Genomic DNA, 15,801 nt, shown 5'->3' on the forward strand with positions numbered 1-15,801 from the left:
GAGGAGAAGCAGGGCCCAGCGCCCCGGGCGCAGGTGTGTTAAGTGATGGGCAGGAGGCTGATCTTTCATTTTTAAGACCTTCCTGAGTTACAGCCACCACAGGCTTGACAGCCCTACTATCTCGTGTGTGATGGGACAGGTCACTTGACTAAGGCTCTCCACTGTACCTCTGGGCTTCTGCTTAGGAGCACATATCACAGAGATGCAGAGACAGCACCGTCTTTGGGACTCACTGAAGACTGCCATCTTGGGCCAGGGGCTGACTCATGATTTCTCATGTTTTTCCCCCAAAGCAATCCTTGGGGAGGACCTTTTGCAGAAGAAGCTGAGGTCTCAGTGTTTCCCAAGTGTAGCCTTCGCATATAGAAATTCAGGAGCTAGCTGGGAGTACTTGGAGGCTGAGACAGGAGGATCACAGGTTTGAGGACAGCCTCAGCAAGTAGTGAAATGCTCATAAACCTAGCAAAATCCCGCTTCATAAAAATAAAAATAAAACAGGGCTAGGGTTGTAACTTGGAGGTAGAATAACCCTGGGTTCAATCCCCAGTACCACAAAAAAGGAAGGAAGGGAGGGAGGGAGAGAGGGAGGGGAAAAAAAGAAAAGTAGAAAAGGAAGGAAAATGAAAGAGAGAAAGAAAAAAGAAAAGAAAGAAGCTATCCCTGGAGCCAGAGCAAGAAGCCACCATGCCATGCTAAGAGGAAACTCTGAGCTGAGCCGCCGTCTCGTCTGTAAATGGAGGTTACAGACACATCCCACCCACACGCACCGGGAGCACCGGTGTGCCCATGTGTGTCGGGCCCCTAGGAGAGTCCTTACCACACAGCTGGCAGATCACTAGCTGAGATGTCACCAGTGGGGGGCACTGGGTGGTGAGTGAAAAGCACCCACCCTCTCTGTGAGTGTATAATATTTCAAAATTAGAAATCAGAAAATTAGAGAGTTTTCTAAAGAATTAGAAAACCAAAGACTAAGAGTCATGGAAGCATCAGTAATAAATGTGTGGCTCTCATTCTAATCTTCAAGTTGAGAGCCAGCATCTCAGATTAAGGCTAGGGCGTTCAAAACACCACTAGGCCCAAATAGGCATTTTTTTCCCTATCTAATGCAATAAAAATTAAAGCAAGTGGGGCACTGTAACACACCTATAATCCCAGTACTTGGGAGGCTGAGACAGGAGGATCACAGGTTCAAGGCCAGTCTCAGCAATTTAGCAAGGCCTTCAGCAGCTTAGTGAGACCCTATTTCAAAATAAGCATTTTATTCATTCATTTATTTATTTATTTTTGCAGTACTAGCGATTGAACTCAGGTGTATTCTACCTCTGAGTTATACCCCCAGCCCCACTTTTTATTCTTTTATTTGAAACAGGGTCTCACTAAGCTGTCGAGAGGCCTCACTAAGTAGCTGAGGCCGGCCACGAACCTATGAATCTCCCATCTCAGCCTCCCAAGAACTGGGGTTACAAGTGGGTGCCACCATGGCTGGCTTTCAAAATAAAAATTTTATAAAGGGCTTGGGGTGTAACTCAGAGGCAGAATACCCTGGGGTTCAATCCCCAGTACCCAAAAATAAAATAAAAAAATAAAAACAAATACACAGTTCAAGTTTGTTTTGTCCATGGATCCAATTCATTCACAGAACCACTCACCATGAGACAGACACTCCTCAGAATTTCTTTGCTGTAGCTTGGGTCTCTCAGTGAGGTGTATGTTGGGATCTTCCGGCTGATTCTTTCTCCTGTTGAGAATCTAATGATCTGTGAGCAGACATTTTGGAAGATAACATTTGAATCCGACCACATGACTCCCCCCTCCTTTTTTGTTCGTTGTTTTGTTTTGTGGTACTGGGGGTTGAACTCAGGAGCATTCTACCTCTGAGCTATACCCCCAGCCCGATTTTATTTTGCAACAGGCTTTTGCTAAGTTGCTAAGGCTGGTTTTGAACCTGTGATTGTCCTGTCTCAGCCTCCCAAGTACTGGGACTCCAAGCCCATGCCACCAGGAATCCTTTTGTAACTTAATGATTTCCCCCTTCTTATTTGTTTGCCAGTCTGGTATTCTGTCCTATAGTTAGGTATGCTGACCCCTAGGAATCATTGGAACCCCTATGTGGGATCCCACCAAGTCCACCTGGACATGAATAGACTGGAAGGGATGAGAGGAACTAGAGGAGGCTGTCTTCTGAGGATAAGAGAAAGGCCAACTTCTGCTCTGCCCTTCACACACCCCCATCCCCTCCCTGGCTCAGTCCTAAAAGGGAGGTGAGAAGTGTCTAGCTAACACTTGCCCTTAAAATGTAGCTGTGGGTGTTTTCTGAATTTTTCTACAGTGAACTCGATGTGCTTGTCCCTGTGCGCCAGCCTCATCCCAGCACGCTGAGTTGCTGTGGGCAGAGCAGGGCAGGAGTGGACGGCCCTCCCTTGCCACCCTCTAGAGGCTAGGAAGTCAGGTGTCCTAGAGTCCGGACCTTTCATAATCGCACACTCCTGCAAAGTGGAGCCTCTTTCTTTTACAATGTGTACAAGTGGCCGCGCAAAGGCAAGGGGAGAGCTTTGGCAGAATTTGCAAGCCTGCTTCTGCCTTCTGCCACATCAAAATCTTCGAGGGACCTGGGCAGGTGGCGCACGCCCGTAATCCCAGAACTTGCCAGGCTGAGGCAGAAGGATTGCAGATTCAAGGCCAGCCTCAGCAACTTAGTGAGGTGCTCCACAATTTTAGTGAGACCCTGTTTCAAAATAAAAAACAAAATGGAGCTGGAGGTGGAGCTCAAAGGCTGAACACACCTGGGTTCAATTCCTAGTGCCATAAATAAATAAATAAATAAATAAATAAATAAATAAGCGAGCAAGCAAACAAATAGATATTAGGAAATCCTCCAAGGAGGGAGGTTTTTTGAAAACCCTCACAAGGCAATTCCAGTGAGCATCCTGACATTTTTTTATGATTTGTTTTGGGTTGCTTTAATTTTCCTTCACTAAATGTGCTTAAAATATCATTTCCCTGCTCAGAGGGCACTGAGGGGGGAGGGTGAAGTAGATAGCCAGGTAGTGAAAAAACTTTCCCTATTTTTCAAGCACAAACTTTGTTAGACATATGCATGATTAGCCTCAGAGGGGTTCCACATTCAGGAATCAAGTTCCCTTCTTCCCCAGCCCCTGATCCCTCCTGGAAAAGCTCTGTTCTCAGCCTAGCAGGCCAATTTTCCCTTTTCTCTCATATTTTGAATGATTTCGCAATGTAGATGAGCTTAACTCTAGGCTAAACTTCTTTCAATGGAAAGGAGCCGGGCTTTGAACCTTTCAGCATTAATAGGACAAGTGGAAGATTTCCTTCCTTTGTATTCCATCCCTATCTTCTTTCCTTTTTTTTTTTTTTTTCCCCAGGACCAGCTGCAGGCCCAGGACTTTAGCAAATTCCAGCCACTGAAGAGCAAGCTGCTGGAGGTGGTGGACGACATGCTGGCGCACGACATCGCCCAGCTCATGGTGCTGGTGCGCCAGGAAGAGTCCCAGCGGCCCGTGCAGATGGTGAAGGGCGGCGCGTTCGAGGGCACCCTGCATGGCCCCTTCGGCCACGGCTATGGGGAAGGGGCCGGGGAGGGCATCGACGATGCCGAGTGGGTGGTGGCCCGGGACAAGCCCATGTACGACGAGATCTTCTACACCCTGTCCCCTGTGGACGGCAAGATCACAGGCGCCAACGCTAAGAAGGAGATGGTGCGCTCCAAACTGCCCAACAGCGTGCTGGGCAAGATCTGGAAGCTGGCCGACATCGACAAGGACGGCATGTTGGATGATGAGGAGTTCGCTCTGGCCAACCACCTCATCAAGGTCAAGCTGGAGGGACATGAGCTGCCCAACGAGCTGCCCGCCCACCTCCTACCTCCATCCAAGAGGAAAGTGGCCGAGTGATGGGGCCGGGCAGCGTCAGACAGGCAGGGTCAGAGGAGGGGATGGGGGCAGGAACCATACACGTACACACGCACACACGCACGCACGCACTCGCACATCTCTCCAAGTTCTCGGGATTAGTAGGACAGAAGTACCACCGGGTTCCGGGATGCAAACCTACATCTCCACATCCCTTTTTCACCTGTCCCCCACTCCCCTGAGACCCAAGGCAGTTCACAGGTGGCCCACACACCACCCACCATCCCACAGTGCCTCCAACACCAGCCCCTGAACAGATGGACCAGGCTTTTCATTTAATAGGCAGTTTGCTTCATGCTTTCCCTCTTTGGTTTCCTAATAAGAAGTAGACTCAGGGAGGGGCTGGGAGACAGCTGGCTGCCAGGAGGTGAGTTGAGAAGCATCCTCCAGGGTGCTACATCCCAGACTTTAAGAGACAATGGCCTGCTCACTCTTTTCTTTCCAAACCTAAGTCTTAGCTTCCTCAGCAAACCTGGCTTTGAACTCTTCCTGCCCTTCACTTCAAAGAATCAAAGGGGGGGGGGGGATAAAAATTGGTAGGAAGAAACAGATCTTTTTCTGCTCAGAGCCAGTCAAGGTGGTTGTCGTGCACGAAATCTGTCAGATACGTGTTCTTTCTACGTGGCCCGTGATGTCTGGCCGCTCACCCTTGACTTGCATTTATCCAGCCCCTCCTGTGTGCCCGAAGCTGTGCTGAGCACTTTACTCACATTATTCTGTGTGGCCCTCATGAATGCCCTGTTAAGTATGCATTAGGAGGCTCCTATTTTCGCAGATAAGGAGCCTGCAACTTGAAAGAGTTTGGGTGACCTTCCAAGACTCGCAGAAGTCACCCATGACAGAGAGAGGATTCAAAGCCAGGGCCCCAGACCTGCAGACTTGCCCCGGTGTTGTGTATAGGATCCCAGCGACGCTACCCAATGACAAAGCCCATAGCAGGCTGGCAAGAGAGGAGGGCCGGCCAGAATTTGGTGGGCCATCAGTCTGGCCACCTGTCACCTCATGGAAGCAAACCGTGCCTTTTGGCTCTGCACCTCGTGTTCCTAAGATTACAGTAGTCCAACCGCGCCAGCAGGAGAGTGGGCTGGCCTGCTGGGTGCTGTCAGTGCCAGCGCCCATGGGGCCTGCCACCCACTATCTTGAGTCATCCAGCTCAAATGCAGCCCTGGCTCTTACCAGGTGGGACCTAGTGTTAATTCTCAGGGGCTGACATAAAGGCTTGAGGGCTTGTTCCCTGTAGGGTCCCAGGGACTCTGGGGTTCTGGGCAAGTTGCCACCACATTTAGTGCCCCGTACCCTCCTCTGTGGTCTCTCCCCCAGCTTGCTTGTGACCACTGGTCCAGTCACGTTGTCTGTTGGCAGTGCTCCTACTGTGATAGAACATAAGTATAACTTATTTTATATCTATGTTCAGACCATGTAGAGAATACTCTGTGTATCCATGATGTGCTTCCTACTGCAGTGTTGGTCATTAGTATTCATGTTAATACAGCACATTTATCCTTTGGTACCCGTCTGGCCACAGAGCATCATTCCATGGAGTCGGGGTGCCTGGTGGCATTTTGGGGGGAAGATGGCCCATGAGGACTACTGGAAAGCCAACATTCCCAAACAGCATCCCGTCAACCTGGTGCTCCTCTGTGCTGGTGGCCAGACCAAGCCTGGCTGGTGGGGCCACTGTTCCCGGCCCCTCTGGAATGGAGATGGTCCCCAAACCTCTGGGGTTCCTTCTGAAAACGTGTTACTCTTTTTTATGAAATATTGGCAAAGGGCGGTGGGAGAAGAGAGGTCGCACCTTCTCTGGACATGACTGTAAAGTGCCAAGCCCAGCAGAGGAAAAATCCCCCGCACCTTGCATTGGGCTGAAGGCAAGTGGGAAAGAAATAGCAGAAGGTCGTGGAGTCTGTGTGTTTCTATTTTAAAAGAAAGGGGATGTCTGTGAGTCTCCTTTCCCTACTGACACCGGATAGACACTGCCCCTCTCTCCCTCCCTCCCTTTGTCTCCAAGACTCCCTCCAGGAGGGATCTGTGGGGCACAGGAGTTCCACGTTTATCTGATTGCTTCACCCTGGAAAGAGGAGATGAGGCTCGAGAATCCTCTAAATGAAGGAGGGGCAGGCCCAGGTCGTCTTCTCTGGGGCAGTGCTGTCTGGTGCTTGTCGACAGCCTTCTCCTGCTGACCCCTCCAGGTTCTGAGGATCTGGGGAGAACCTGTGCCTCTGCCTGGGGAATATTTCACATGAAAAGCCGAGATGTGAAGCCCATCTTGTAGAACCTCTGGTACCACACACCTGTTGCTCCTTTCTCTCAAACTTCCAGCCTTGACCGTGGAGGTCATCAAAGAAGGAGCAGCACCTGCACCTACGTGGTCTAAACCATGCCCAGAGTTAGTCACGGATGGGTGCAGGTGACACTGCTGGCCATGGCAGGCATGAGCCTCTGTCTGCAGGGCTGCGAGAGGTTTCCTAAGTCGTCCCACCACCCTGGGCTCCCTCTTTTCCAAAACCCTGTATCTTCGAGTTGGCTCGTTGGAATGGACAGAACTATGTGGGAAGAAGACTGGACTCGCATCCACTTCTCCCTTTGAGATGCTAACTGGTGCTATACACATTCAGTCCTTTATTCTTCAGTTTGTATTTTCATCAATCTACTCACCCAATGAGCTTTCATTCCAAAGGCACTGAGCCCTCCTCTTCCACAGAAAAGACCCTGAGGGAAAACATAAGAGATTCATTCCTTGAGTCTTAAAAAAAAAAAAAAAAGTACTTAAGTCCATCTTTGTGGTAGGAACAATTGTAAATGGATGAAATCAAGTTCTTAGAAGATCAATGAGTTCATATCCAAGTGGGGAAACCAGACATTTATATAAACGTCAATAATGCCAGGAGGGCACATCGTATGGGTGGGGACAGGCAACTCGGGGACCCCTGAGAGTGAAGAATGGCTTCAGACTAGAGGTTAGGGGGTCAAAGAAATCCTGGGGTGGGGTAGACCTGAGCTGAACCAAAGGAACTTTCTGGGGTCAGCCTCTTGAGTACACTTACTTCCCTAATCCAAGGAGCACAGGCAGGATTTTGTGTGTGTGCAAAACTAAACAGCATTCCCAGCAAAACAAACAGTGCCAAACATTTGAGGAAAAGCATGATTAGGAGGAGTTTGCCTCTGGGGACTCTGCTAGTTTTTCACAGGTCATGTTCAAGTGAAAATTTTATCAGTGTCTTCAAAGTCAAAAATTCCAGTGCCTGGAGAAATGTCAGCCCTCCCAGCTGAGCAACAAGGGACATAGGATAGCAGATGGAGGGCATGGCCTTCCTAATTGGGGCTGTTCACAAGGTTTTGGACCTCCATTCTTCTGGCCCCAGGGAAGACTGAGCCTGATGCCCCTTTGAAGTTAGGCCAGCTGTGTGACTTGTGTTGGCTAGTGAAATAGGAGTGTAAGGAAATCATCCCTGCCTTACAGAAACAAGTGTGTAGGTGGCTGCATTCTGCATGTCCCCCATCATAAGGAAGGCACCTGGACAGGATTCAAACTCTAGTTGTTTTAATTTTAAGCCACTGATGGGCATGGGCTATTTTCTTCCCATGGTGGGGAGACTTGGTAAGCTCTTCTTAGAAGGATGGAAAGTTCTAAGGAGACCCAGTTCCTGCCTTCTGCAAAATGGAGGTCACCTGAAGCTTTATGGGATGGGTGATTCTCTGCCCTGTCCCAGAGCCTGCCTCTTCAATGTTGCATTTTTTTTTTGCTGGAGAACTTTGCACAGTGTCAAACATTGATGGGATGTGACTTTCTCTCTGTAGAAATGTAGGTTCTGGGAATTGGGCATTTGTTTACTTAGGACTGTACAGTATATATAAAGAGGTGAAAAGGTCAGAAAGAGAAAAAAGTCAGGCATGGTGACTCATGCCTGCAATTCCTATACTTGGGAGGCTGAGACAGGAGGTTTGCAGGTTTGAGACCAGCCTCAGCAAGGCCATCAGCAATTTACTGAGACTCTGCTTCAAAATTAAAAATAAAATAGCTATTGTATCTCTGAGGTCTGTAGCTCAGAGGTAGAATGCCTCTGGGTTCAATTCCTAGTGCTGCAAAAAAGCGAGAGAGAAAAACTACAATCCCCAGACTGCTTTGCAGCCGGGTTCAGGACATGACTTTAGGTCCTGCCAATCAGATATACCATGGAAGACTATGCTAAAGTGGATCCTGCTAGAAGTGAACCCTGTGGCAATAATAAGTACTTCCTGGCTTTGCAGCTTCATATCAATGCTCAAGAATTAAGCTGGGAGTCTTGTTTGCGAGGTCAGGTGGAACAGTGGCCAACACTAGCAGCCTTGTATTTTCCTGGCTTACCTTGGTGCCTAAGCACTGATGAGATGTATGGGGGGTGGTGCCTGGGCTGCAATGGGGAAGCTTGCTGGAAAGAGAGAGAGAGAGAGAGAGAGAGAGAGAGAGAGAGAGGAAGAATAGGGGGAGAGGGTTTGGCAGTGCTTCCTAGAGAGAGAATTATTATGCAGGAGAATCTTCACAGTGATCATTCCTTTGTTAAGAGCCTTAAGGATGAATGAGCCAGTGTACTTAGGACACAATACTACGAAATAAAGACATATTAGAAATAGTAGTTCTACCTGCTTCCCTTGGGATTTAATAAAGGGCAGGCCCCCTCACCCCTACCCCAAGAGGCCATCACTGAGGAGTCACGGTGGCAGCCATGGCCTGGCGACAGGTTGGATGGTAAACACAGTGCACAGGGAAGATGCTGGCAAGAGCAGGTGCCGCAGTACCTCGGGACCTGAGTTCCCGCATCCAGATGAGCCACGTGGCCTCTCTTTCCTCATTTGTTCTTGCCCTAAAGCCAAGGTCATTTCAGTCTTTTGAAACTGTTGTCAGGATATAGAGACCACAGGTGGGAAAGCTCACCGCTGATGTCAACACTACGCAAGGTGAGTTTTGTTGGTATGCTCTCAGAGGCGCAGTTGGGGGAAGAGGGGCGAATCCTAACCACAGCAAGGAAGGAGAGCAGCCGAGCTCTGTAAGGCTCAGAGGAAGATGAGGCAAAGACGTGTGGAGAGTCTGGGCAGAGCCACATCTATGGTGTTGATATCTGAGAAATGTCCAGGGATCTGGACATTCCCTGGGGGCGGGAGGGGAACTGTGGCCCTAGAATACTGAGGCCCACTGCCACCCAGATAAACACACAGCCCTGAGCCCCTCCCTGGCCTCTGGCCATCACAATCTGATGCTGACAAGGGGCTATGAACATCTAGGTGCTCTTACTGGGGTAGGTAACATGGCAGCCTGGCTCAAGATGGGATGGGTGGCTGATACCCAAGAAGCGCTGAGGCTAGGGCAGCTCCTGCACAGTGGCGACTGCCAGGCCCCAAGGGCAAATGCTTATCTTCACAAAAAGCATCTGGATTGCATGGTTGAAGTCAAGTCTCCTTTCCTGGCAGCCAGTGTTTTCTCACAGCATGTCTTAAACCAGACAAGGAGCTGATGTGAAAAATACCAGACCCATGTAGAGATGTAGATCGCTACATCCTGATCCCATCACTGAAGAGACTGGGATTTAGTTCACCTTCGAGAGAATCACGAATATATTGGCATCATGACCATGCTGGTTAAATCTGATTTGGGGCTATGGTGTGTCCTTTTACACAGACTGCTCCTGTCCCCAACCTTTTCTACTTTCCTGTCCTCCACACCAGGAGGCATCACCCCTCCACACTGGATGGGCTTTCTGTCTCGGCTATGCCAGCAATGAACAAATATGTATGCACACACGTGCACGCACACACACAAACACACAAACTTTATTCCCGTCCTCCATGTCTGCCCCATCCCCCAGAGCAGGGTCTTGCTCTGAGACCACCGGCTGATCTCAGGAGCCAAGGGACTTCATGTATCACCATGGTTCAGATGCTCTGCCCTGACTGGTCACAGTTCTGAGTCTGACAGGAGCCTGTGAGCCCAGTGGGAATGGTTCCTGTCAATCTGACAGAGAAGTCTGGAGAGATTCTGGGTCAGGCAGGCATTTGGGCACAGCACCATGTGAGCACATGCTTATATGCAGAATTCCCCTCTGGGTCTCAATGGCCTGCTAAATGCCTCCACAGCTTCCTTGGCCCTAGGAGGCAATTCCCCTCATTCCAGAAAATCCTAGACTTGAGGAACACGCAACAGAATGGAAAGATACAGGGCCGAGAAGTCAGCAGGAGCTCCTTGCCTAGAGCAGGGTGTCTGTTCCAGCCCCAGAGCAGCTGCAGCCTGTCCGCTTGATACCCCAGCTGTCCAGAGCCACAGGAACCAAGGCCTGAGATAATGACAGCCCTGACCTCCTCGGCTACGTTTCCTGGAACTCCTTGAGATGAAGAAAAACAAGCAAACCGACTCTGAGCTGCAGCACTTGGCCAGATGTCAGTCCTCAGCCCTAGGAATGAACATCTGACCTGTGATCCTGCTCTGCTGGTGTGTTTAAATGAAGCCCCCACTTTCCCCACGGAGGATTTCAATCTGCCTCCCTCAAGTGGATAACAGCAAAAGTCCTCAAACCAGGATTTTCCCAAGACCCAAAGCAATTATTTCCCCTACACGTGACACCCCACCCCTTATCCCCTCTCTGCAAACCCCTAAAACTTTAGGAGCTCCACTGTGGAGCCGCCTTATACTTTCCATACTTATCCCACTCTAGCCACCCAGATAATACGCTTCTATGAGCATAGAATGTGCCTCACCCAGAGCAGTGGGCACCTTGCTGTGTCACCAGGTCCCTTTTAAGAGTCAAGGACTTAATTCTCCAGCTGTTCACAGTGCTACCAGCTGCCAGCACTCAAATTCAAGCTGTCCCCGCAAAAGTCCCTCAGCTGCAGAGATCTGCCTCCTCCACCCATGAAGTACCCTTTCCCAGGGGCAGCTGTGTTCAGTGACCGGTCAATGGGGACATAGGAAGGCCTGGTCTCGACATAGAAGGGCCAGCTCAGCTTCAGAACTCATCAGCTGAGCCTTTGTGACTGTATTACAGCCCAACTGTCTCTGAGTCCCAACCCACTTCCTCCCCTTGCTTTTTTTTTAACAATTTTTTTTATTGAACATAAATAGTATACATTTAAACTATATTTGGTGCCCTCTCCCCCCCGTCCCCATTTTCCCTTCCCCCCTCCCACCAATGGTTGTCCAGGTTAACCATGTCTTATTCATAATTTTACACATGTTCAGATGTAGACCCTCATTAATCAAGATCGGCCTTCCTCCTCTCCTATCTTTCCATTCAAACTTAGCTAGTATTTCCCCTCTAATTTCAAGTGGAAAACCCAAGCACACTCTAACAATTCCTGCAAGTGAAGCTCCAACTCAGAGTCTGCTCCCAGGCAATGCGACCTGCCCAGAGCATCTAGCAAACAGCAGCTGCTTAATAAATACTTGTTTGCATAATTGAACAGTCAACTGCTTCGTAATGAATCCAATCCACAGTGACCTCAGAGGGACTAGTTAGCTGACCAGGCAGATAGGTGCAGGGGTCTTGCCAGAAGATAAATGCCACATGGCTCCAGATTCTACTTGGCAGGCTGCTGTGAATTACTGGAGAAGCTGGAACAGTGGATCATGCAGGGGAAAATGAATTAAGTCCCAGAGTTATACATCAGGCAGATCCGGTCAGAGGTTTATTATTCATGAGTGACCAGAAGGACCACAGGGCTCATATTCCATTGGGCTGGGGGAGCGAGAGCATTTCTCAGATCTCTCACTCTATAATTTCTTCTTTTCTTTGAAAAGCAAATACCTTCTGTTCTGGACTATGCACAGCTCAGAGAGAGCAGAGGTCAATAGATGAGGGAGAGAGTATTTTTTTCCTGGGGTACTGCTCCAACCCCAGATTTTCACAAAGCAAGCATTAGAAGGAAGGATGCCTGCTCGGGGGTGAAACTGATGATGGTGTTGTTCTTAAGCAGCAGCCTACAACTACATAGAGAGACGGAGACTTTTTAAAATCACAGACTTGTAGAATAGAAAAGATCAGTGGATGAAAAAGAACTGGGAGCCGGACGTGGTGGTGCACACTTGTAATCCCAGCATTTGGGAGGCTAAGACGGGAAGAACTCTGTTTGTTGACAGCCTCGGCTACTTAGTGAAGCTGTTTTGCAACTCAGAGAGACCCTGTTTCAAAATAAAGAATAAAAAATAGGGCTGGAGTTATAGCTCGGAGGTAGGATGCCTCTGGGTTCCATTCCCAGTACCACAAAAATAAACAAATAAATGAAAGAAAGAAAGAAAGAAAGAAAGAAAGAAAGAAAGAAAGGAGAAAAGACCTGAAGCAACAAAAGAAGACCTGATGGGAGTCAGGATACCCAGGGCTGGTTGTCGAACTCCCATGACCACAGATTGGTAGAAACTTCCTGGAACACTTGTGTGCACAGAAGTGGCTTCCATGACCAGCCCATCTCTTCCTTGGCCCAGAACTGGGAACTGTGGTTCATTCATCCTCAAGTTTTGCCAGTTCCTCAATGAAGAGGAATCACATTTAATGCCACAGCCATATTATATGTTACATGTAGTTTATTATATAAATAATTATATGCTATACCTAGCTAGTAGCTTAGTAAACCATGCAGATCTTATCCCATATTCTCATTTTACCATCTTTGAAAAGTCCTGAGGGAAAGATTCATCATCAGATACTTTGAAACAAACAGAAACCTGGCTATGGTGAATCTCAGTTGATCTGTGTGATGAGGACCTTAATGGCAGACTGGGTAACTTCTAGAATGTGCCTTAGGAGTTCGGATACTGGCTTAAGGGAGATCCACACAATGGAATTCTACTCAGCAGTAAAGAAGAACAAAATAATATCATTTTCAGGAAAACGGATGAACCTGGAGAACCTTATGTTAAATGAGAATACCCAGTTACTGACAGTGAAGGGTTATCAGTTTTCTCATATGCAGAAGCTAGGGACATACTTGGGATAACTAGAGAGACCTCAAATAATGAAGGAGAAACTACAGTGGAGCCAGAGAGGTGGTCTGGGGGAAGTGGGGAGTCAATGAATGACTCACTCCATTGATATAATGTACATATGTGAGAACACCAATGTCAATCTTAATATTCCTCGATATGGGGAGAGGGAAGGGAGCCAACACACCAAATGCTCTGTGCAGGTATGTCACCATCACCATGAACTTCATTATGATGTGAGACTATAATGCACCGATAGAAGTATGTATATAATATATAAGCATGAGTTCTTTTATATATATGTACAGGAGAATCTCAGGTTTTTGTATCTGGACAGAACCTTGGAAACCACTGTGTCCATGCAGTTTCAGTCACCAATGGGTGTTTGTTCTGTCTCCTTATGACTGTCTCTGACCATCCACATGTTTAGACCAAATACTTCTGGATGCAATGTCTTCCAGCAGTGACTAGCTAATTATTGCAATATTCTGCCTTTGAAACAGACACATAGAACTGCATCTGAAAAGGATCAGGATACATTTGTCAAAACCCATGAATCCCTGAAGCCCAGGAGCTGGGCGTGGTGGTGCGCACACTTGTAATCCCCGCGCTTGGGAGGCTGAAACAGGAGGATGGCACAGGTTCAAAGCCAGCCTCAGCTATTGAGTGAGGTTCTCAGAAACTTAATGAGACCCTGTTTCCAAATAAAGTATAAAATAGATCTGGGGGGAAAAATCATAAACGGTACAACAGCTTGCAAATCTTCATGTGAACTATGGACTTGGGGATGATAATGATGCCTTGGCGTAAATACATTAATTATAGATGTTCATAACTTTAATAAATAGTGGGAGAGGTTGTGGGTATGTAGGGATAAGAGTTGTATGAAAACTGTACTTTTGCTCAACTTTGCTGTGAAACTAAAACTTCTTGAAAAAATGAAGTTTACTAAGTGCAAAAAATGAAGGCCTTCTCTGTACAGATGGACTTCAATATCCATATGTCACAGTAATTGAAATGCCATTTGGAAAGAAGCTCAGGGGTCAGTGGAAGTGGTACCTCTTCTTCTCACTTAAACAAGCTAAAATCAATCACTGCTGGGTATTAAGGGGTTATTTGTGCCGCTAGCTGGGGCTGGGGCTGGGGCCTGATCATTTCACTATCTGCAGTTCATTCACCTGTACAATTTTAGCTTATTTGGGGAGCACTTGGTTTCCCTGTCCTCCTGACCCCCCTTCTCTGCACCACACTCAGTCTCTGTTGAACCCCTGCTTTGATTTGTGGCCAGGCCTTGGAATCATCATGTATCATCATCTCCTCCTGTTGATGGTCTTGCTGGATCCATGCACAGAAAAAAAGAAAAAACAGAATAATTTATTGTTGAAGGAAAATAAGATAAGTCACGAAAAGGGAAAGACTTTTTTTTTTTGCAGCTCAAGAAATGCAAATCTCTAGATAAGTATTTTTTAATGAGCTCTTTAGTTGTCTTCCAATGCAAAAATAAAATTTCCCTTAAAAATCAAATGAATCGTTCATGTGTCTTGAACTATAGTCTTTTTTTTTTTTTTTTTTTTTTAGAAAAACACGTAGATTTGTAATCGGGGGAAATTATCTGTTTGTGTACCCTCCTTTTCTGTGAGCATTAATTAAACAAGGATAAAAAGTGAAATGATCCTCCCAGTGCCCTTCCTCTGACTTCCCGCTCACTGCAATGGTTTCATACAGATTTATTTCAGTAATCTGAGTTTCTGGACTTAATCCAACTTTTTTTCACCAAAGTATCAGAGGCATTGCTGTGTCAACAGGACTTCAGCATGTGTGTGTCAGAGAGAAAGAGGAGGAACTGTACGTATTTATGTGTGTGCTTTATGTATGCATGAATGCATGGATGTATCTGTGTGTTTGTACATGTGTTTGTGTGTGTGCTTTCTATCTGTGTGCTTTGGTGTCAGTGCTCATGTGTGTATGTCGTGTGTGTGTGTGTGTGTGTGTGTGTGTGTGTGTGTGTGTTCGTGTGTTCATAATTGTTTCATCCCATTTCTTTTATTGGTACAACAATTTGGGAGGGCACCTGAAGACCTTTGAGAAGTACCTTATGCGAACCTTCCCATTCTGTTTGTGTTAAGCAATTGTGACTTTGAAAAACGCCTCCAAATGAGCAATTTGAAGATTCAGGACACTGTGCCTGCTATTGAACAGTCTTCACTCAAGGTTATCAAGCCCTATTGTTAGTTCCACTGTAGCCTGTCACCTGGAAAGACTGTGAATCTCATTGAAAAATACTGGCAATTAAACTTACCATTACAGGAATGTCATAAGAATAAAATGAAACAAAGCCCTTGATGGGCCTAGTACCAGGAAGTGCTAACCTCACCTCCTGGTGGCACATGGGCAAAGGCACGGTTCTATTCCCCTTCCTCCTAGTGTTGCTTGCCAAGAACCCTCTTCAGAAGGTGAGTGGAGAATGCACCCACCTGCTGTCACCACTTCAGCCTTTCACAAATCAACACCCTGGTCACACGTCCGCAGCGACCTCTCCCCTCCCTGAACTTGACCATCCCCATGAATGTTTCACCTAATGACATTTGGCTGGATTGCGTATTAAGGGTTTCAAGTGTCTTTATTTTGTCTGCCAATCAGGATAAAGCTTTAGAGGGCAGGCTTGTGTTTCTTATTGCTGCTGTATTCTCAAAGTCGCCTGGACTAATCACAGGTGACCTGCAGGAGTTTGGTGCTGGACAAGTCAGCACAGGCCTGAAGAGTGGCTTCCTTCAAGGAAAGCACTCAGTGAAGCCTTCAGCCTAGCTGAGGGGCCACACACATGGGTGTTGGTAAGCTGAGACTGGGCCCTGCAACTAAAGGCATATCCCCTGACCTTCCCATCCCCAGAGTGACTGCCCCATTTGGCCCTCTGAGGTGGAGGTAAGA

At 47.6% G+C, this 15,801-nt stretch overlaps 1 protein-coding gene across 1 annotated transcript in view; it reads left to right on the plus strand.

The window, feature by feature from the left end:
* The window catches only part of EHD3 (EH domain containing 3), a gene marked incomplete at both ends in the record, with an annotated part of 30,575 nt that extends 26,664 nt beyond the window's left edge, over positions 1-3,911 (plus strand). The window contains one exon of the mRNA XM_080711753.1: positions 3,384-3,911. Coding sequence (XP_080567879.1) covers positions 3,384-3,911 — 528 coding nt within the window. The remainder of the gene's footprint in view (positions 1-3,383) is intronic.
* Positions 3,912-15,801: the final 11,890 nt, after the last annotated feature.

This window comes from Muscardinus avellanarius, assembly GCF_963383645.1.
Source record: "Muscardinus avellanarius genome assembly, chromosome: 15".
NCBI lineage: Eukaryota > Metazoa > Chordata > Mammalia > Rodentia > Gliridae > Muscardinus > Muscardinus avellanarius.